Source organism: Pogoniulus pusillus, chromosome 25, assembly GCF_015220805.1.
Source record: "Pogoniulus pusillus isolate bPogPus1 chromosome 25, bPogPus1.pri, whole genome shotgun sequence".
NCBI classification, from domain to species: domain Eukaryota; kingdom Metazoa; phylum Chordata; class Aves; order Piciformes; family Lybiidae; genus Pogoniulus; species Pogoniulus pusillus.
Window position 1 is genome coordinate 1840731 of NC_087288.1, and position 21964 is coordinate 1862694.

General features: G+C 50.6%; 1 protein-coding gene across 10 annotated transcripts in view; it reads left to right on the forward strand.

Moving 5' to 3' along the window:
• COL19A1 (collagen type XIX alpha 1 chain) overlaps nucleotides 1-21964 on the forward strand; it is a 209810-nt gene that overhangs the window by 172624 nt on the left and 15222 nt on the right. For all 10 annotated transcript variants that reach the window (XM_064164142.1, XM_064164145.1, XM_064164147.1 and 7 more), the window contains 14 exons: nucleotides 916-969; nucleotides 2181-2234; nucleotides 2482-2526; nucleotides 3860-3910; nucleotides 4704-4748; nucleotides 5629-5655; nucleotides 6221-6274; nucleotides 8826-8870; nucleotides 14115-14159; nucleotides 14847-14909; nucleotides 17581-17616; nucleotides 17806-17850; nucleotides 19712-19882; nucleotides 21000-21066. In XM_064164142.1, the coding sequence (XP_064020212.1) occupies nucleotides 916-969; nucleotides 2181-2234; nucleotides 2482-2526; nucleotides 3860-3910; nucleotides 4704-4748; nucleotides 5629-5655; nucleotides 6221-6274; nucleotides 8826-8870; nucleotides 14115-14159; nucleotides 14847-14909; nucleotides 17581-17616; nucleotides 17806-17850; nucleotides 19712-19882; nucleotides 21000-21066 (802 nt within the window). The remainder of the gene's footprint in view (nucleotides 1-915; nucleotides 970-2180; nucleotides 2235-2481; nucleotides 2527-3859; nucleotides 3911-4703; nucleotides 4749-5628; nucleotides 5656-6220; nucleotides 6275-8825; nucleotides 8871-14114; nucleotides 14160-14846; nucleotides 14910-17580; nucleotides 17617-17805; nucleotides 17851-19711; nucleotides 19883-20999; nucleotides 21067-21964) is intronic.

A 21964-nucleotide genomic window follows, 5' to 3' on the forward strand; every position in this document is an offset into this window, starting at 1 on the left:
GCATGCACAGGTCTCTTCTCTCTAGTAGCAAGAGAGGAGATGGCCTCAAGTTGCACCAGGGGAGCTTTAGGTTGGCTCTTAGAGGAGAATTCCTCCCTCACAGGGTTCTCAAAGGCTGGCACAAGCTGCCCAAGTTGGTGGTTGGATCTCCATCTCTGGAGGTGTTTCACAAGGGCACAAACGTGGTGCTGAGGGCCTTGGTTTAGCCCCAGCCTTGGCAGAGTTAGAGAATGGTTGGACTGGATGATCTTAAAGGTCTTTGCCAAGGCTGGAAGAGGCTCCTGAGAGAGGTGGTTGAATCCCCATCCTTGGGGGATGAACATCCATGGAAGTTCTTCACCATGAGAGTGGTGAGAGGCTGGAATGGGCTGCCCAGGGAGGTGGTTGAGGCCCCATGGCTGGAGGTGTTTGAGGCCAGGCTGGCTGAGGCTGTGTGCAGCCTGCTCTAGGGTAGGGTGTCCCTGGGCATGGCAGGGGGGTTGGAACTGGCTGCTCCTTGTGGTCCCTTCCAAGCCTGACTGATTCTGTGATCCTTGGAGGTGTTTCAAAGGAGCACAAGTGTGGTGCTGAGTGCCATGGCTTAGCCCCAGCCTTGGCAGTTAGAGAATAGTTGGACTGGATGATCTTAAAGGTCTTTTCCAACCCAACCCATTCTGTGATGATACTGTTGAGTGTCAGAGGTTGAAGGACAAGTGGTGTTTAACAGTCAAGCAAGAAGCTGCCCCTAACCTTGTGTACTTAGAACCTCCTCCCAGCAGGGTGAGCTGTGGGGTTTTTAGTTCCTAAAAAATGATGCCAGACTGTTAAATAAAAGCACATTTTCATGTGACTGTGCCACTGCTGCCCTTGCTGAATCTGAGTGGTTGGTGAGGTGTCAGTGGGAGAGCAAACAGCCACATTCTCTTTTCATTCCAGGGCCTGCAGGGCGTTCCTGGACTGCCAGGTGTGCCAGGACCCAGTGGACCATCTGTAAGTGTGTGGTATCATCTGTGAGCACAGCAGAGCTGACTAGAACAAGAAAACCTTCACTTGATTCATTTCTTGTCCTTTCTTTTAGCTTTTGGAAGAGTAGTAATCAAATCTTAGCCATCCTGGTTCTAATAGAGAAACTGGAGGGTGACCTGGATGCGTTCCTGCAGGGGATCCTGCCTTGGCAGGGAGGTTGGAATCAATGGGCTCTGGAGGTCCCTTCCAGCCATGGTCTAGTTGATTGGACAGGACTGGGTGATAGGTTGGACTGGATGAGCTTGGAGGTCTTTCCCAACCTGGCTGATTCAATGATTCTATCATTTAAAGTTCTGTGATTCTCCAGCACCTGAAAGGGGGCTACAAGAAAGGCAGGAAGGGGCTTCTTATAAGGGCTTGTGGTGATAGGGTGAGAGGGAATGGATTGAAGCTGGAAAAGAGGAGATTCAGACTGAAGATTAGGAAGAAATTGTTTCCAGTGAGGGTGGGGAGACGCTGGAATGGGTTGTGGATGCCCTTTCCATGGAGATGTTCAAGGCCAGGCTGGTTGAGGCTTTGAGCAACCTGGGCTAGAGGGAGGTGTCTCTGTCAATGAATGGCAGTGGGGTTGGAACTGGATGATCTTTAAGGTCTCTTCCAACCCAACCCATTCTGTGATTCTATGAATCTTAGAGGTCTTTTCCAACCAAAATGATTCCAGAATCGATGATACCAGAAATAAAGTCATTGTGTGGGCTCAGAGCCTGTCTCCCTGAAATGGGTTTGCAGTTTTGGCATTAGCAGAGACTCTGTGAGGTTTGCATGACTTTTGATGTGCAAACTGGCAGTGGAGTCTGTGTTTATACCCAGCTCACAACAGTAATGCCAGGAATTAAAAGCTAAAAATGGGTTTGAAGTGGCAGAGGAGAGATTGAAACTGGATGTTAGGAAGAAGTGAGGGTGGTGAGACACTGGCACAGGTTGCCCAGGGAGGTTGTGGTATGATTGAAGATCCCATTCTGTGCTTCTGTGCTCCATAACCTCCCCAGAGGTGTTCAAGGCCAGGTTGGATGAGGCCTTGAGCAACCTGTTCTAGTGGGAGGTGTCCCTGCCTATGCCAGGGGGTTGGAACTGGCTGAGCTTTGAGGTCCCTTCTAAACTAAACCATTCTGTGATTCCAAGTACTGTGGTTCATTGCTTCTGAACTAATTACAACCTGCTCTTGTGTTGTGCAGGGAGTCACTGGCAGACCTGGACATCCTGGGCCAGCAGGGGCAAAAGGAGAAAAGGTACTGCTTTTCTTTTAGCCTTGGTGAAGATCTGGGAAGGATTTTCCCATCCCCCTGTGTCCTTCTGGGTGTTTTTGCAAGCAGCAACACAGCAAACATCTCCAGATTGATTTTTTTTTTTCATTTACATCATGATGCAAATACTTCCCAGATTGATTCTGTGATCATGGTCATCACAGCTTGGGTATGGAGTAGGTCTTGACATCAATTACAGGCAATAATTAACACGACTCTCTTGCTGTACCAGGGCAGTGAAGGTTCTCCTGGGAAGCCTGGACCACCTGGACCCCCGGTGAGATGTTTTGGTTTGTATTTTGAATGTTACATTAGCAACAATGAACCTGTGAGCAAAATATCATCCAAAGGACTGCCAAACCTTTACCATCCTTGAAGGGGTTCAAGAAACCTGTGGCCATGGCACTTGGAGCCATGGTTTGATACCCGTGGTGGTGGTGGGTTGAAAGTTGGACTTGGTTTTAAAGGTCTCTTCCAACCAAAACAACTCTATAGAATCATAGAATAAACCAGGTTGGAAGAGACCTCCAAGCTCATCCAGTCCAACCTATGCCCCAGCCCTATCCAGTCAACCAGACCATGGCACTGAGTGCCTCATCCAGGCTTTTCTTGGACACCTGTGATACTATGGTCAGCTGAGTTCACTACAGTGTCCAATGTTACTCGAGGGATTTAGGCAGCTTGGCTACCTGAGGTCAGGGAACTCAGGGAGCCTAGGCAAAAGTCCATGGAGCTCCCTGGATTGCAAATGAACTGGAATAAAACCCAGCCCAAAATTACTTCTGGGGAATTCTCAGATGAATAAACACCAAAATGTGATGATGCAGACTGAAATTTACAGCTGTGCAGAAGTAACCAGTCCCAGGCTGCGCTGGGATGTGGCATCTTCTTGACTGAAGTGGCTGCTGCATCCAAAAAGGTGTGTCCAGCAAGTCGAGGGAGGATCTTCTTCCCCTCTGCTCTGCTCTGGGGAGAGCACATCTTGAGGGTTGTGTCCAGTTTTGGGCTCCTCAGTTCAGGAGAGACAGGGAGCTGCTGGAGGAAGTCCAACAGAGAGCCACCAGCGTGATTGGAGGACTTGAGCATCCCTGCTGTGGAGAGAGACTGAGAGCCCTGGGGCTGTTTGGTCTGGAGAGGAGAAGGCTCAGAGGGATCTGATCAGTGTCTGTACATTTTGAGGGGTGGGTGTCAAGAGGATGGAGCCAATCTCTTTCCTGTGGTGCACAGCAATAAGCCAAGCAGCAAAGTCTACAAATTGGAACAGAGAAGGTTTCACCTCAGTGTGAGGAGAAACTTCTTTAGAGTGAGCATGACAGAGCCCTGGAGCAGGCTGCCCAGAGAGGTTGTGAAGTTTCCTTCTCTGGAGGCTTTCAAACCCCACCTGGATGTGTTCCTGTGTGGACTACCCTGGGTGCTCCTGCTTGGCAGGGGGTTGGACTCGATCTCTGGAGGGCTCTTTGAACCTCTGATGTTCTGTGGTCTTGGGAAAAAGAATACTGAGAACAAAAATACACAGGAGTCAATAAAACCAGGGCAGGGCTCGAAGAGGGCAGGGGTCCTGCCTTCATGCTTCGTAGCTGTGACACTTAGTTGGTTTTTGTGTTTTAAAGGGTGTGCCTTACAACGAAAGGAACGGAATGAGCAGCTTATATAAACTACAGGTATTGCTCTTTCAGCTGTATCTGAGTTTGGTTTGCCTTAGTTTAGTTTTATTTTGCTTTCCTTTGCTTTGCCTTTGCTTTTGCTTTGCTTTTGCTTTGCTTTGGTTTGCTTTTGCTTTGCTTTGGCTTGCTTTGCTTTTGATTTGCTTTTGATTTGCTTTTGCTTTGCTTTGGTTTGCTTTTGCTTTGCTTTGTTTTGCTTTGCTTTTGTTTTGCTTTGCTTAGCTTTTGCTTTGCTTTGTTTTGCATTGCTTTTGCTTTGCTTTTGCTTTGCTTTTCTTTGCGTTTGCTTTGCTTTGGTTTGCTTTGCTTTTCCTTTGCTTTTTCTTTGCTTTTCCTTTGCTTTGCCTTGCTTTTGCTTTGCTTTGCCTTTGCTTTGCTTTGCTTTGCCTTTGCTTTGCTTTGCTTTGCATTTGCTTTGCTTTGCTTTGCATTTGCTTTGCTTTGCTTTGCATTTGCTTTGCTTTGCTTTTGCTTGGCTTTGCATTTGCTTTGCTTTGCATTGCTTCTGCTTTGCTTTGCTTTTGCTTTGCTTTTGCTTTGCTTTTGCTTTGCTTTTGCTTTGCTTTGTTTTTGCTTTGTTTTTGCTTTGCTTTTCCTTTGCTTTTGCTTTGCTTTCTTTTACTTTTGCTTTGCTTTGCTTTTGCTTTGCCTTGCTTTGCTCTATTTTATTTTACTTTACCTTACTTTATTTTGCTTTATGTTACTTCATCTTTCTTTGTTTCACTTTGTCATCATTTGTCATTCAACCCCTAACTCTGGCCCAAGCCAACTTTCACACTTGCTGTTACAGGGAGGTGTGAGTGTTGCTTCTTATCCAGGCCCACCAGGCCCTCCAGTAAGTATTAACAGAAATCTCATTTCTAATAATTAATTAAGGTAGCACCAGAGGGGGGTTGGTAGTTGCATGAAGTTTTGGTAAGTGGTGTGGAATTTTATGTGCTGTGTGAGAAAACAGGAGAAAAATAAGGATCTGGGGGGGGATGGTTTGAAACTGAGGGAGAGTAGGGTAAGATGGAGCTGAAGAAGAAGTTCTTCAGTATGAGGATGGTGAGACTCTGGAATAGATCTCCCAGGAAGGTTGTGGCTGCTTTCTCCCTGGGACTGTTCAAGGCCAGGTTAGATGAGCCTGTGAGCAGCTGAGTCTAGCTGAGAGGTGTCCCTGCTCGTGGTGGGAGGTTGAAGCAGATGGAGGTCACTTCAGCCTAAACCATTCTATGATCTCTGAGGTCCCTTCCAACCTGAGCCACTCCATGATTGCTGTGTAGCAGATGATGAAGTGATTTTATGCCCTGGCTCATTTTGGAGGTCAGCTCCTTTTTACTTGAGTAAAGCAAGTAAAGGCTGCAGAAACGTTCCCTAAATTGGTGTTGGACTCTGCAGTGAAAATATTCCACTATCTAGAAATGTATGAGAGAATAGTTCTGGTTAGTGATGAGCATAGTTTGGTGATGAATTGGATTGAAATAGGATGGGTTAGATGAAATAGAGGAGCAGTTTGCACTAGCAAAGTGTGGATGTCCTGTATTAGCACAGAACACATCTCACCTTGCTGCGCAACTCTGCTCTTCATTAAATCTCTTCCCACTTCTACTCTTTAGTAAATGTCTTCCCACTTCTGCTCCTCACCAAATGTGTTCCCACTTCTGCTCTTTGGTAAATGCCTTCCCACTTCTGCCCTGCATTAAGTGTGTCCCCACTCCTTCCTCCCTTTGCAGGGCCCCAAAGGAGATCCTGGTGCAGCGGTATGTATGTCCTCATGGATCATGCCAAGAGAATTCCCCAAGCAGTTCAACACATGGCCCTAGTCTCAAGGGTGGAAGAGCCCACTCAGGTCCTTTAGCAGGCAGCTTACCCCCTGCAGAGATCCTCCCTACCCTCCACATTCAGTTGATGTCTCCAGTTGAGTGCATTTCTGGGTTTATTCCTACACAGGGACCTCACTGCAGATTAAGCTGTGAGGAGCAGGCTCAGAGCTGCTTGGAGCTTGCTTCTCTGCTTGACAGTATCTGCATGCACCCCAGGGCTCTTCCACCTGGAGGTGCTTTACAGAATCATAGAGGCATCCAAGTTGGCAAAGCCCCTCAGGATCACCAAGCCCAAGCTAGAACCCTACTCCACAAGACTGACCTTAAACCACAGCCCTAAGCACCACATCCAAACCACCCTGAAACACAGCCAGGCTGGGTGACTCCTGCAGTGCTCCTGCAGGCTGCAGAAAGTCTAATGTGGCTGTGGCTGACTGCTCAGTGGTTCTCCTGCAGACTGCAGAGCCTCTAATGTATCCAAACCCTTTGTCATTAACATCAGGGTGACCCAGGACCCATGGGATTACCAGGACTGGAAGGACTTCCAGGGGAAAAGGTAAGAGTCTTAGACAGAACTCAGAGCTTCTTGATGGCAACTCCATGCAGCTAAATGTTTGCTGAAAACCTGATTGGTTGTTTTTTATCTGTTTGCAAGTTAAAGTTGAAGTTCCTGCGTGAAAAAACTCTTTGCACATTTGATTGTTTGCTTTTTTTTTGCAGGGTTTTCTTTTTCTTTCCCCCATTTGTTTGCTTTTTGGTTTGCTTTGGGTTTTCCTTTCCTGTGTTCTTAAATCATCTCTAGCACCCAGCATAAAAATGAATCTCCTGCAGATGGAAACCTGTGTGTAGGATCTCTTGGAATGTTTTGTTGCCTTAGCTTGGTAGAGTACTGCTATGGAACATATCCTACATATAACTACAGTTACCTGATGGCAATGTAGTTAACATGGTTCTAAGTATAGGCACCACTTCTTCTTCTCTCCTGAGAGCAGCCCTGCAGACAAGAACTTCAGTGGACAAGAAGCTGAAACAGGAGCCAGCAATGGGCACTTGGCAGCCCAGAAGGCCAATGGCAGCCTGGGACTGGATGATCCTGCTGGTCCTTTCCAGCCATAGCAATTCACACCCATTAGATGTTGTGCTGAGGGATTTGGTTTAGTCAAGGACTTGTCAGTGTGAAACTAATGATTGGATTTGAGGATCTTGAAGGTCTTTTCCAATCTAAGAAATTCTGTGAGTCTGGGAAAAGCAGTGTGGGCAGAGATGCAGAGAGGCAAGCCTGCCCCTCTGCTCTGCTCTGGGGAGACCTCACCTGCAGGACTCCGTGCAGCAATACAGCCCCCAACCACTAGAGAGACCTGGAGCTGGCAGAGTGGGTCCAGAGGAGGGCCACAAGGATGATCAGAGGGATGCAACACCTCTGCCTTGGGCACAGGCTGAGAGAACTGGGGCTGTTCAGCCTGGAGAAGAGAAGGCTCCAGGGAGACCTTAGAGCTGTATTTCAATACCTGAGGCATAGATGAAGGTGGTTGTGTGCTAAAAGGAGGAACTTTGCCCTGAAAGGAACATGGCAGAAGCAAACTGAGGATGCTGGCTTGCAGCAAGTGGATGACTGGGTGGCAGGAAGGGGACAGCTTGGCCATTTGGCACATACTAAAGTTCATGGCTAACCCACAGTATAAACCTGTAAAGCCAATGGGAACAAATGAACACTAGAGTTCAAAACAAAGCCAAGATCAACTTGGCAGATTCCTGCCCTTGACTTCAACTCTCCAGTTTTCAGTTTCTCACCTTTGTGTATAGGCAAAGCAGTCTTAAACCAGAGTTAAAACAGTCACAAATACATCTTAAATGTCATATAACAGCTTGGCTTGGAAGGGACCCTAAAGCTCATCCAGTTCCACCCCTCCTGCCGTGGGCAGGGACACCCCCACTAGCTCAGGCTGCTCAAGGCTTCATCCAACCTGGATTTGAACACCTCCAGGGAGGGAACATCCACAGCCTTCCTGGGCAACCTGTGCCAGTGTCTCACCACCCTCACTGCAAAGAATTTCTTCCTAATACCCAGTCTAATTCTACCCTCTTCCAGCTTAAAGCCATTGCCCCTCAGCCTATCACTCTGTAAAGGGTTAACCCTCCTAGGAGTGGTCTGAACCTGCCCCCAGCTGTAGTGGTTAGCTCACTCCCACTTTGTGTCCTAGCCCCCCTATAAAAGCAGAGGCATTGCTGCTTCTCTTTCTCTTTGCCCTCCCTGCCTGCCTGCCAGCAGCACCCTGGGTCCTGCTGCTCCTGCCTTTGCCACAAGGTGGGACAACCTCTTCCTGAATCCACCCCCATCCACTGCCACCAATCTGGTTGTATATCCATGTTGTACCTTGCTTCCCTTCCCTGTGCCTCTTTGTAGCTCCACTTGAATACCTTTTATTTACTGTTGAAGTTTTCCTTTCAACTCCCAAATGGAAGGCAGACTCTTGGGGTGTTTGACCCTTTTCCTCTCTACAGCTGATTGCTCTCTTTGCAAAAGGGGGAGAGGAGAAGGCCTGCTACTGTTGTACAGTTCTGTTAGCTAGCTGGGCTCCAGGAAGCTAAAGCAGAGCAATACATGAATAGACTCCAAGCCTTTGCAAAAAGTCCCTCTGCAGCCTTCCTGTAGGATCCCTTCAGGTACTGGAGGACTGCTCTATGACATCCCCAAAGTTTTCTCCACTCCAGGCTGAGCAGCCCCAAGTCTCCCAGCCTGTCCCCATAGGGGAGGTTCTCCAGCCCTGTGATCATCTTTGTGGCCTCCTCTGGCCCTGCTGTAGTTGGAAAACTACAGTGAAGTCAGACATTTGCCATCTCTTTCTGAGGAAGACCTCCAGCAGAGTGTGAGGGACAGCATGGAAATTATGACATCAGAGAAGGGAACCTAAGCAAGGGAGTTAAGTTTCTTGCTCAGCCCTGGGAAACGAGTCAAGGACAAAGTGAAGTATTAGCACTCGGCAGAGCCTGGCTCTGGTCCTCCTCTTTCACTTCACCCAATGATCCCTGCTCAGGTTTTCATGGGGATCCACCCACAGACTCCCTTTTGGTGTTCCCCTTTAATGGTGGCTGTCTCTTTCCTGCAGGGTGACCGTGGACCAGCTGGCACGCCGGGAGCAGCAGGGGCACCGGTGAGTACGCCCAGCAGAGGCTCTTCCCTGCGAGGCTGCTGCAACACTGCAGCAGGGAAGTGCTGCAGGCTCCAGCCCTTGAGATGCTCAAGGTTAAGCTCAGTGGGGTTCTGAGCTACATGATCTAGTTGGGCACACTTGAGTGCTGTGCTCAGTTTTGGCCACCTCAATACAAGAAGGATGTGGAGGTGCTGGAGCCAGTGCAGAGGAGGGCAAGGAGAGTGGGGAAGGGCTTTTTATGAAGAGCAATTGAAGGAGCTGGGGCTGCTTAGTGTGAAAAAGAGGAGGCTGAGGGGAGACTTCATCACTGTCCACAGCTACCTGAAAGGAGGTTGTGGAGAGGTTGGTGCTGGTCTCTTCTCACAGGTATGTAGTGATAGAGCAAGAGGGAGTGGCCTGGAGGTTGTGGAGAGGTTGGTGCTGGTCTCTTCTCACAGGTATGTAGTGATAGAACAGGAGGGAATGGCCTGGAGGTTGTGAAGAGGTTGGTTTGGTTTAGATCTCATTACTGTCTACAACTACTTGAAGGGACATTGTGGAGAGGCTGCTGCTGGGCTCTGCTCACAGGTAACTGGAGACAGAACAAGGGGGAATGGCCTCAAGCTGAGCCTGGGGAGGTTTGGATAGGACATTAGGAGAAAATTTTTCCTGGAGAGAGTGGTCAGGGACTGGGATGAGCTGCCCAGGGTCAGGCACTCAGCACAGCTGCCCAGGGAGGTAGTGGAGTCACCCAGCCTGGCTGTGTTTAAGGGTGGTTTGGATGTGGTGCTCAGGGCTATGGTTTAAGGTGAGTTGTAGAGTAGGGTTCTAGGTTGGACTTGGTGATGCTGAGGAGCTTTCCCAGCCTGCATGGTGCTGTGTTTCCTGAAGAGATTAGAGTTGCAACACCACTGAGGGCTCATTATTCTGATGATTAAAAGGACAGGGAGGAATGATGTGAATCCATCATAAGGCTGCAGTTTGAAGCTGCATATGCCTAGCTAAGAAAGCATAGAAGATTCTTCTCACTGCCTCAGCTTAATGTAGATTGGAGCTAAAAAAAGAAGGTTCTCTGCCTTCCTGGGCATGCACAAACTGCTGAGCATCTTTCTGTAGCAAAAGGAAAATCATCAATGTTCTTGCAACCCACAAGGGGTCTGCATATCAAGTCAATCAAACAATTGCCTTAGGAGGAAAATCTTTGTCAGCTCTTTCCATGCAATGTTCAGAGAAGTTCCTGAAAGTCACCCAGAAGCTTTGTTGTAGGGGAAAGTAAAAAAGCAGCTCATCACAAATTGCAGTTGGAATTATCCCTTTGCCTCCCTGAAGGAAATGGAGGCAGCTTCTCTCTCTGGCCTGCACTCACAGCTGACTGGGATAGGAATGTGTATCCATCTCTCAGGAGGCAGCATGGAGCTATTTGTGTGCTAATGCATTTATTGTTAAGTGTGGGCAGCTCCCCAGCCATTCAGGAGCTGGGGTTTGACTTCTGAGTGCAGGCTTTGTGAACGTGTTCAAAGCCTTTGTGGGTGCCGTGGACAGAGGCACTGAGTGCAGCCTCAGCAAGTTTGCTGCCCACACCAAGCTGTGTGGTGCAGCAGCCAGGCTGGAGGGCAGGGATCCATCCAGAGGGACCTGGGCAGGCTGCAGAGCTGGGCACAAGCCAAGCTCAGGAGGTTCAACAAGACCAAGTGCAAGGTCCTGCAGCTGGGTTGAGGCAATCTCAAGCATAACTCCAGGCTGGGCAGGGACTGGCTGGAGAGCAGCCCTGAGGAGAGGGACTTGGGGGTGCTGGTGGAGGAGAAGCTCAACAGGAGCCAGCAGTGTGCGCTTGCAGCCCAGAGAGCCAAGCAGGGCCTGGGCTGCAGCAGCAGCAGTGTGGCCAGCAGGGCCAGGGAAGGGATTCTCCCCCTCTGCTCTGCTCTCCTGACACCTCACCTGGAGTCCTGCATCCAGCTCTGGAGCCCCTGGGACAAGAGGGCTGTGGAGATGCTGGAGAGTGTCCAGAGCAGGGCCAGGAGGATGCTGAGAGGCTGCAGCAGCTCTGCTGTGAGCACAGACTGAAAGAGTTGGGGCTGTGCAGGCTGGAGCAGAGGAGGCTCCCAGGTGACCTTCTTGTGGCCTTCCAGCATCTGAAGTGGGCTCCAAAAAATCTGGGGAGGGACTTTTGAGGCTGTCAGGGAGTGCCAGGAGTGGGGGGAATGGAGCAAAGCTGGAGGTGGGGAGAGTGAGGCTGGAGGTGAGGAGGAAGTTGTTGAGCAGGAGAGTGGTGAGAGGCTGGAATGGGTTGCCCAGGGAGGTGGTTGAGGCCCCATGGCTGGAGGTGTTTGAGGCCAGGCTGGCTGAGGCTGTGTGCAGCCTGCTCTAGGGTAGGGTGTCCCTGGGCATGGCAGGGGGTTGGAACTGGCTGCTCCTTGTGGTGCCTTCCCACCCTGACTGATTCTGTGAACTGAAGAGGAGTTTGTGTCTGTGCTCTCCTAGTTCCATTAGCTGCTCGTTTAGATTGGTCTCTGTGAGTTCCAAGAGAGGACATCAGCTTAAATAGCTTCATTTAATTAAGTTCTCCTAAAACCAGGGGAAATTGCTCATTTAAGGGGAAAAGCAGAGTATTTGTTGGAGTTTTATAGCTCATGCCAGCAGTTCCAGGGCTGCTTGCTCTGGACTCTGTTTCATGCTGTGAATCAATAACGCCGCAGCCTGGAGGATGATCCCAATTGTTCATTCCTTCTCTATTTCCCACTGGGGATGTTGCAGGTTTTGTTCTTGTTGCTCTCTGTTCCAGCTGGATGTGAAATGCTTGATGAGGTCCCTTCATCACTGATGGAGCTGCACTCTGTTAATTGCCTTTCACCCCATTAAAATCCACTGAAATAAATGATTCTGTGCTGAGCAGTTGTAATTAACTGATTAATAGACATGGGAGGGACCATAATTTTTAGTAGTCTAGGAAGAGGTCTTGAAGCATAGCCACATATCTTCCTGGAGAGGCATTTGTCCTCCTTGCCTGGCATTATTCCCTGGATTGAATAGTGGATCCTCTTTATTCTCCATGTGGGAGTGCAAAGCTCTTGTTTTACCTGTGGCTGTTGGCTGAGCAGAATTGTCAGGGAAGCTTGAACTGAGAGTCTGCAAGAACTGTCACTACCAGCCCACTTGTTCCTGAAGTTGTTGCTGGGCTTGATGGTTGGTCCCTGTGCTAGCACTGGTGAGGCAACACCTCCAACCTGGGCTCACTTTTGGGGCCCTTACTCTAAGGAATACATTGAAGGGCTGGAGCAGGTCCAGAGAAGGGCAACAAAGCTGGAGAACAGGGCTGGTGAGGAGCAGCTTAGGAAGCTGAGGGTGTTTAGTGTGGAGGAAAGGAGGGTGAGGAGAGACCTTCTGGCTCTCTCCCTGAAAGCTGGTTGGAATGAATCATAGAATCAACCACATTTGAAGAGACCTCCAAGCTCATCCAGTCCAACCTAGCACCCATCCCTATCCAGTCAACCAGAGCATGGCACCAAGTGCCTCATCCAGTCTTTTCTTGAACACCCGCAAGGATGGTGCCTCCACCATCTCCCTGGGCAGCCCATTCCAATGCCAATCACTCTCTCTGGGAAGAACTCCCTCCTAACATCCAGCCTATGATGGGGATAAGTCTGTTCTCACAAGCAGCAAGCGATAGCACAAGTGGAAGTGGCCCCAAGTTGCTCCAGGGGAGGTGTAAATTGGGTATTAGGAAAAAAATCTTTGCTGCAAGAGTGGTCAGGGGTTGGAGCAGGCTGCCCAGGGAGGTGGTGGAGTCCCCATCCCTAGGGGTGTTCAGTAAATGTGCAGACATGTCACTTCTGGGCATGGCTTAGTGGCCATGGTGGTCTTAGGTTAACAGTTGGACTTGGTGATCTTCAAGGTCTTTTCCAACCTTAATGATAGATTGAGTCCAGCATCAGTAAGTTTACAGATGACACCAAGTGAGGAGCTGTTGGAGGGTAGGAGAGCCCTGCAGAGGGACCTGGCCAGGCTGCATGGGTGGGCAGAGGCCAAGGGGATGAGACTGAACAAGGCCAGGGGCAGGGTTCTGCACTTTGGCCACAACAACCCCAAGCAGCACTACAGGCTGGGGGCAGAGTGGCTGAGAGCAGCCAGGCAGAGAGGGAGCTGGGGGTGCTGGCAGAGAGGAGCTGAACATGAGCCAGCAGTGCCCAGGTGGGCAGCAGAGCCAATGGCATCCTGGGCTGGCTCAGGAGCAGTGTGGGCAGCAGGACAAGGGAGGTTCTTCTGCCCCTGGAGCAAAGCCCTGTGAGGAGAGGCTGAGGGAGCTGGGGGTGTGCAGCCTGCAGCAGAGGAGGCTCAGGGCAGAGCTCATTGCTGCCTGCAGCTGCCTGCAGGGAGGCTGTAGCCAGGTGGGGTTGGGCTCTGCTGCCAGGCAGCCAGCAACAGAAGAAGGGGACACAGCCTGAAGCTGTGCCAGAGCAGGTCTAGGCTGGATGTTGTTAGGAAGTTCCTGGCAGAGAGAGTGATTGGCATTGGAATGGGCTGCCCAGGGAGGTGGTGGAGTCTGTGTGGCTGGAGGTGTTGAAGCCAAGCCTGGCTGGGGCACTTAGTGCCATGGTCTGGTGGGTATTTAAAAGACACCTGGATGTGGTGCTGAGGACATGGTAGTGGCTTAGCAGCAGTGGTGGAATAGCAAGCTGCAGGTAAGCAGTTGGACTTGATCATCTCAAAAGGTCTCTTCCACCCCCAAGAGGTCTGTGGTTGTGAATTGTGTCAGGCTGGGCAATAAATAACAACAAAAGTGGCCAAAAAAGAGCATGGAGAAGGTTTGCAGAAGGTGCTAGGGCAGTGAAAAACTCACTTCAAAAGTAAGTGAGGGCTGGGAAGTGTCTGAAGGAAACCATCTGGAGTTCACATCTCTGATGGCAGACTGACTCTGACCTCTCAAGAGGGAAATCACAGCACCATCTTGGTTGGAAAAGACTTTTAAGGTCATCAATTCCAAATTCTGTCAAACCCTGCTGCTGTTCCCATGAGAAGAGCCTAAAGGTCATGGCAACATCATCTCAGCACTCAGAAAGGGCAAAGGAGCTGAAGGGATTGAGTTGTGCTGCACACAAAAGCCAGACTGGCAGGACACAAGTGTTGAGGGATTCTGTTCAAGCAGTTCTTTTCCTCCCTTAAAGCAGTTCCTGGCCAATATGTTGAGCTTTTCACTCAGATGTGTGTCTAAAGAGAATTTGTGTTTTCCTTCTACTAATTTGGACTTCTCCTGTTGTCTCTTTGCAGGGAAAGCCTGGATCTCCTGGGTCCCCAGGGATGCCAGGGGAGCCTGTAAGTCCAAACCTGGCTTCTAGGCTCTTACACAAGGCAGACCTCATGAAGTGTACCCAGCAGGGCTAGGAAGGTTCTTCTCCCCCTCTAATTTGTCTTAGTGAGACCACACCTGGAATACTGCATCCAGTTTTGGGCTCCCCAGTTTAAAAGAGACAGGGACCTGCTGGAGAGAGTCCAGCAGAGAACCATGGGGATGACTGGGGGACCTGAGCATCTCCCTGTGGAGAGAGCCTGAGAGCCCTGGGGCTGCTTAGTCTGGAGAAGAGAAGGCTGAGAGGGATCTGATCAGTGTCTATGAATTTCTGAGGGGTGGGTGTCAAGAGGATGGAGCCAATCTCTCTGCAGTGGTGCACAGCAATAAGACAAGGAGCAAAGGCTACAAACTGGAACAGAGAAAGTTTCACCTCAGTGTGAGGAGAAACTTCTTTAGAGTGAGGATGACAGAGCCCTGGAGCAGGCTGCCCAGAGAGGCTGTGGAGTCTCCCTCTCTGGAGACTTTCAAACCCCACCTGGATGCATTCCTGTGTGACTTGCCCTGGAGGATCCTGCCTTGGCAGGGAGGTTGGATTCAATGATCTCTGAAGGTCCCTTCCAACCTCTAAGGTTCACTGAAATAATTCAGAGGTGTCAGGGAAGATTTTCCATCCAGATTTGTACATGTGGGCTTTGTTTTTTCTCTCCTAGGGTGAAAGAGGACCTATAGGAGATATAGGCTTCCCTGGGCCAGAAGGGCCACAAGGAAAACCAGTAAGCAATTTTATCCTGTTCCCAACAAAAGGATGCATCTTCACCTATCAGAGTTGCAAAAGAAATGAGGTTCCATCCTGTTTGGGTTAGCTTGAGTGATAGATGAAGAACAACTAGAGCTACAGAGCTCAGTAGTAACCACCCAGTCAACAGCTGCTGCTGTCATGGCTGGCCCAGAACACAAACCATAGCCTGGGCTGCACCCAAAGCAGTGCTGCCAGCAGATCCAGAGTGGAGATTCTGTCACTTTGCCCTGCTGAGACCTCACCTGGAGTACTGCATCCAGCTCTGGAGCCCTCAATATAGGAAGGACATGGAGCTGATGTAGAGGCTCCAGAGGAGAGCCATGAAGATGATCGAGGGCTGCAGCAGCTCTGCTGCAAGGACAGGCTGGGGATGCTGGGGGTGTGCAACCTGGAGGAGAGAGGCTCTGGGGAGACCTTAGAGCAGCTGCCAGCAGCTGAAGTGGGCTACAGAAAGGCTGCAGAGAGACTGTTTGTAAAGGCCTGCAGTGATAGACTGAGGGCAATGACTTCAATCTAGAGCAGGGCAGATGTAGATTGGCTGTGAGGGACAAGTTCTGCACCAGGAGGGTGCTGGAACACTGCAACAGGTTGCCCAGGGAGGTGGTTGAGGCTCCATCCTGGAGATATTCAAGGTGAGGCTCAGGAGGGCTCTGGGCAACCTGACCTGGTGGAGGATGTCCCTGCTGAGTGCAGAGGGGCTTGGACTGGCTGAGCTTTGGAGGTCTCTTCCATCCCAGCCCATTCTGTGATTCTGTAATGGTTTAGAAGTTAATGTTCCTGAGATGTTCCCTTTAGAGGGAACTGCATCTTCTGAGGCTCCTGAAGGTCCTGTTGACATAAAGAATTCTCTCACATTCTGTTCAGCAGAACCTTAACCCAGACACTCAGCAGGGCCTGTAAAGGGTGGGGTGCCAAAGCTCCATCCCCAGTTTCAGTTTGAACTGCTTCCTGGCTCTGAATACACTTCAGAACCCTTCTGTGAGCAGGAGGTGCTGAAGCAGCTGCAGCTCCCTTAGGAGAGCCAGAGCTGAGCTCTCCATGTAGTGGCTCACTGGCAGCAGTGCATTTAAGCCCTGTCTGAGCTGGTTTCAACCAGCCTGGTTTATATTGTGGCAGCAGTTGAGCCAGGATAGCACAGAATTCTTTATCTCCATCACAGCTCCTGGGGACAAGTGTGAGGAGGAGACTTTCAGCGTCTCCAGCTCCTCTCCTGGCTTGAAAGAGGAGACCATTTCTGTGGTTTCAGCAGCAGACTGAGAGGGAAGGAACTGCTCCTGCTGGCTGTGCTCCTGCAAGTCCTTCCTTCTCCCTCAGAGAAGCAGCACTCAGCTTGCTGCATCTGCAGAGCCACCTACAGCCCAGGAAATGAACCAGTGCCAGAGCATTTACCTTCCAGTCCCCTGGCACTGTGCCCTTGTTAAAGTACTCTCTGGCAGGGTTTTGACTCCTGACAACCAAAACTCTCAGATGAGGCCACCTAAGGAAGAAAGTCTCCACTTTGAGGATGGCAGAGCACTAGAACAGGCTGCCCAGACAGCCTGTGGAGTCTCCTTCTCTGGAGGCATTCCAAACCCACCTGAACGTGTGTGCTTTACTCTGGGTGATGCTGCTCTGACATAGGGCTTGGACTGGGTGATCATCAGAGGCCACTTCCAACCCCCACCACACTTTGACTCCTGGGACTGCTTCCTGCAGGTAGTATGAATGAGACCAAGGCTCTTTTGGGAGAGAAATAGGTTTTCCCAGCCCAGGAGGCTGAAGTTGTGCCAAGCCACAAGTCCTGAGGACCAGAGAACATAACCAAGCACTGCTGGTGGAGGCATTTTCACTGTCACAGCAGAAGGGCTGATACCTAGAATGAGAGAAACCTCTCCTATGGCTGTGTCATGGCAAGCTGGGACTGGACCAGTGCCTGCACAGCTCCAGACCCCACATTTGCAGTGTTTCTGCCTAACTTCTCATTTAAAGCTGTGTGCTTCACCACATTTAAGGCACATCCTGATGCCAAAGAGTTTGGTTTTTTTTTAGTGGCTGCTCAAATTCAATCTGCTCACAGCTCAGCATCACCCTGAGCTCTGTTATTTCACAGCTCAAGACTATTTATGAGTCTTTCTGTTTTGGAAGCACACAAAGTACTGCCTCTGCAGCCTCAGAAGATGCAGTTGTCTCAGGCTGAGAATCATAGAATCACCCAGGTTAGAAGAGACCTCCAATATCATCCAGTCCAACCTAGAACCCAGCCCTATCCAGTCATCTTGCTTGTAGTAAGCCTGGTTTCCACCCTCCCCCCCCCACCTTCCAACCTAGTTTAAAGCATGGGATCATTAATCATGCATTAATCACCTGGCCACATTCTTCTGCAACCTGATGCAGGTGAACCTGCTGTAGCCAGGGGAGTTGGACTGGGTGATGTGCAGAGCTCTTACCTCCATTACAGGAGCTGTAATTGCCTTTAAGGACACCTTGCAAATGTAAGAGCCTCCTTACTGTACTACCTGCCATGTGCTGCCTTCCAACCCCCATGATTCTGGCATTCTGTGATTGAGCTTCACCCTTGATGTTTTTTAAAGGCATCTACCTATCTTTATCAACATCCTTTTAACTTATTTAGTATCTTCATTAACCAATTGTTTTGTTTCCCACAGGGAATCAATGGAAAGGATGGACTGCCAGGGCCTCCGGTAGGAAAACTTGCTTTGGCATGCCCTAGAGTCTTTCATTCTTCACAGCTACCAGAGCTGCCCATCTCAGGCAGCTGCATTCAGTTCTGCTAACAGATGGATACACCAAAAAACAACCCAAAAAAGCCTTTCAGTGATGTTTTCACCTCTTCTTCTTCTTCTTTCTTTTTTGCAAACCCAACCTTTCAGGGTGCTGTGGGGAGACCAGGAGACAGAGGACCCAAAGGAGAACGTGTAAGTCCCCTCTTTCAGTGACATTTTGCTATGTGCTGAGCATCTCAGCACTGCATCCACACAGATTCTCCAGGCAAAGGCAAGAAATTGGTTCTCTGAACCTCAAGCAGTCCTTTAGATGATGAAGAGACTTAGGTGTTTTAGTCGTGGGATATTGTGTGGGGCTCTTGAGTTCAATGAGGACCTCAGAGAGCTGCTTGAGAGAGTCCAGCACAGAGCCACAAAGATGTTGAAGGGAGTGGAACATCTGCCTGCTGAGGCTGGTTGGTGTGGAGAAGAGAAAGCTGAGGGGAGACCTCATTGCTCTCTGCAGCTCCCTGAAGGGAAGCTGGAGAGAGGTGGGGGTTGGACTCTTCTCCCTAATGTCAGGCAGTAGAATGAGAGCAAATGGTCTGAAATTGTGGCAGAGGAGGGGTGGGTTGGAGATAGGAAAAAAAAATCTCATGCAGGAAGTGGTCAGAGGTTGGCACAGGCTGCCCAGGGAGGTGGTGGAGTCCCCATCCCTGGAGGTGTTCAAGAAACCTGTGGCCATGGCACCTGGGGACAGGGTTTAGTGGCCATGGTGGGGTTGGGTTAATGATTGGACTGGAAGATCTTGGAAGGGAGGTGGTGGAGTTGCCGTCCCTGAAGGTGCTGAAGCCAAGCCTGGCTGGGGCACTTAGTGCCATGGTCTGGTTGGTTGGGCAGGGCTGGGTGCTAGGTTGAGCTGGGTGAGCTTGGAGCTCTCTTCCCACCTGGTTGATTCTCTGATGATGAAGTCTTTTCCAACCAAAGCAGTTCTGTGATTCTGTAAAGCTCTCACAAGAACAAAGCTCTCTGAGGATCTCCTGGGATCTTGGTATGACAAACCACACTCCACATAAAGCAATCTTCTTACACTTGGCCAGCAGGAATCCCAGTGCCAAAACTTTACTGCTTCCCAAATTATTTAGACCATGGGCTCATGGTGGGCAGGAGTCATTATGGGAGGTTAGAGGTGATGCTTATTTGGCTAGAGCAAAGGAAATCTTAGTGCACACTGTCATAGTGGTATTAAAGCTGTGATGTCCTCATCCGGGGCCCCACATGGATTTGCTAAGCCAGAAGAGCCTCTCCCTGTGTAATGTGGACAAGGAAATGCTGCTTAATGGCACAGAGGAAACAGGAGGCTCTTGCCTCTGTTACAGAACTGTAAGATCAGAGGGCTGGAGCAGCTCTGCTATGAGGGATCCTGGGCTGTATTAGGAGGAGTGTGTCCAGCAGATCAAGAGAGGTTCTCCTCCCCCTCTACTCTGCCCTGCTGAGACCTCATCCTGAGCACTGCCTTCAGTTTTGGGCTCCCCAGTTGAAGAGGGACAGGGATCTGCTGGAGAGGGTCCAGTGGAGAGCTAAAAAGATGATGAGGGGACTGAAGGGCATGGCTGATGAGGAGAAGCTGAGGGGCCTGGGGCTGCTTAGTCTGGAGAAGAGAAGGCTGAGAAGGGATTTAATCACTGTTTAGAACTATCTGAGGGCTGGGGGTCAGGAGTGGGGGGGACAGGCTGTGCTCACTGCTCCCTGGGATAGGACAAGGAGCAATGGGTGGAAGCTGCAGCACAGCAGGGTCCAGCTCAGCACAAGGGAGAAGTTGTTGACTTGAGCAGTGTGCCCAGGTGGCCAACAAGGCCAACAAGAGCATCCTGGAATAGTGTGCCCAGAAGGACCAGGGAAGTGACCATGTCCCTGTGCTGAGCACTGATGAGGGCACACCCTGGAGCCTGGGGTCACTTTTAGCCTCTCATTCACACTGAGCTGCTGGAGCAGGTCCGTTCTTGGGTGACATCTCCCATTTGCTTTCCCTCACTGTGTGCCACCAGGTCTCTTCTGCTTGTCTTTCCCACAGGGTGATCAGGGTATTCCAGGAGACAAAGGTCCCCAGGGTGAACGTGGGAAACCTGGCCCTTCAGGGGAGAAAGGGGATGTGGGTCCTATTGGGCCACCAGGCCAGAGAGGCTACCCAGGCTCACCAGGTCATCAAGGCCCTCCAGGTTCACCAGGACCCCCAGGCTTTCCTGTAAGTAGATCCAAGTCTTCCTTGGCTTGTTGTGAATTCAGATGGGGAGGAGGTTCAGGGGGCACCTAATAGGAGCCTGCCACTGCCTGAAGGGGGTCCACAAGAGGGATGGAGAGAAGGTGCTTACAGTGATAGGATGAGAGGCAATGGCTTCAAACTAGGGCAGGGCAGATTGAGGTGGGAGTCTGTCACTTTGCTCTGCTGAGACCTCACCTGGAGTACCGCATCCAGCTCTGGAGCTCTCAGTATAGGAAGGACATGGAGCTGATGTAGAGGCTCCAGAGGAGAGCCATGAAGATGATTGAGGGCTGCAGCAGCTCTGCTGTGAGGAACAGGCTGGGGATGCTGGGGGTGTGCAGCCTGGAGGAGAGAGGCTCTGGGGAGACTTTAGAGCAGCTGCCAGCAGCTGAAGTGGGCTACAGAAAGGCTGCAGAGAGACTGTTTGTAAAGGCCTGCAGTGATAGGCTGAGAGCAATGACTTCAATCTAGAGCAGGGCAGATGCAGATTGGCTGTGAGGGACAAGTTCTGCACCAGGAGGGTGCTGGAACACTGCAACAGGTTGCCCAGGGAGGTGGTTGAGGCTCCATCCCTGGAGATATTCAAGGTGAGGCTCAAGAGGGCTCTGGACAACCTGACCTGGTGGAGGATGTCCCTGCTGAGTGCAGAGGGGCTTGGACTGGCTGAGCTTTGGAGGTCCCTTCCATCCCAGCCCATTCTGTGATTCTGTAATGGTTTAGAAGTTAATGTTCCTGAGATGTTCCCTTTAGAGGCCTTCTGAGGCTCCTGGAGGTCCTGTTGACATAAAGAATTCTCTCACATTCTGTTCAGGAGAACCTTAACCCAGACACTCAGCAGGGCCTGTAAAGGGTGGGGTGCCAAAGCTCCATCCCCAGTTTCAGTTTGAACTGCTTCCTGGCTCTGAATACACTTCAGAACCCTTCTGTGAGCAGGAGGTGCTGAAGCAGCTGCAGCTCCCTTAGGAGAGCCAGAGCTGAGCTCTCCATGTAGTGGCTCACTGGCAGCAGTGCAGTCAGCCCTCTGGAACCCAGGGAGGTGCTTGGGGCCCGTCTGTGTTTCTTCTGATACAGATCACTCTTTGTTTTGTAACCTCCCCAGGCTGACACAGTTTCACTTGAGGAAATAAAGAGTTACATCAAACAAGAGGTTCTGAAGGTGTTTGAAGGTAAGGAAATGAAGGTTTGCACAACTGAATGTAAATCTTGGCTTACCTTCTGGATGTTTTTCAGCCCTGCAGCCTTTGTGTTCCTTACATGGCATCTAAATTCACCTGGGAGTTAGAAGCTGCCTTGCTGCTGTGGCTGTGTTTAACTTCCCTGCATTTAGAGGGCCTGACACACAGGAGGCTTCTGCTGCATTCAGGCAGGCTTAGGCTGGGGAGGTGGGCAGGGAGAAAATGAGTGGGAGCCAGCAAGGGCAAGGGGAGAGTCTTGCACCTGGAAAGAACAACCTCATGGACCAGTATAGGTTGGGGACTGACCTGCTGGAGAGCACTGAGGGGGGAAAGGATCTGGGGTGCTAGTGGATGGAAAGGTGGCCATGAGCCAGCAGTGTGCTCTGGTGGCCAACAAGGCCAAAGGCATCCTGGAGTGGATTAGAAGGGCTGTGGTTAGGAGGTCAAGAGAGGTTCTCTTGCTCCTCTACTCTGCCTGCCTTGCTGAGGCTGTATCTGGAATATTGTGTCCAGTTCTGGGTCCCTCAGTTCAAGAAAGAGCTCAGAGAACTGCTTAAGAGAGTCCAGTGCAGAGGCACAAAGCTGCTGCAGGCAGTGGAACATCTTCCTTAGGAGGGCAGCCTCAGGAGCTGGGGCTGGGAGCTTGGAGAGGAGGAGCCTGAGGAGTGCCCCCATTCATGTTGATAAAGATGTGCAGGGTGAGTGCTAAGAGCCAGGCTGTGCTGGGTGATGCCCAGTGCCAGGCCAAGGGGCACTGGGTGGAAGCTGAGCCTTAGGAAGCTCCGTGGAAACATGAGGAGGTTTTTTTCCCTGTGAGGGTGACAGAGCCCTGGTACAGGCTGCCCAGGGGGGCTGTGGAGTCTCCCTCTCAGGGGATATTCCAAACCTG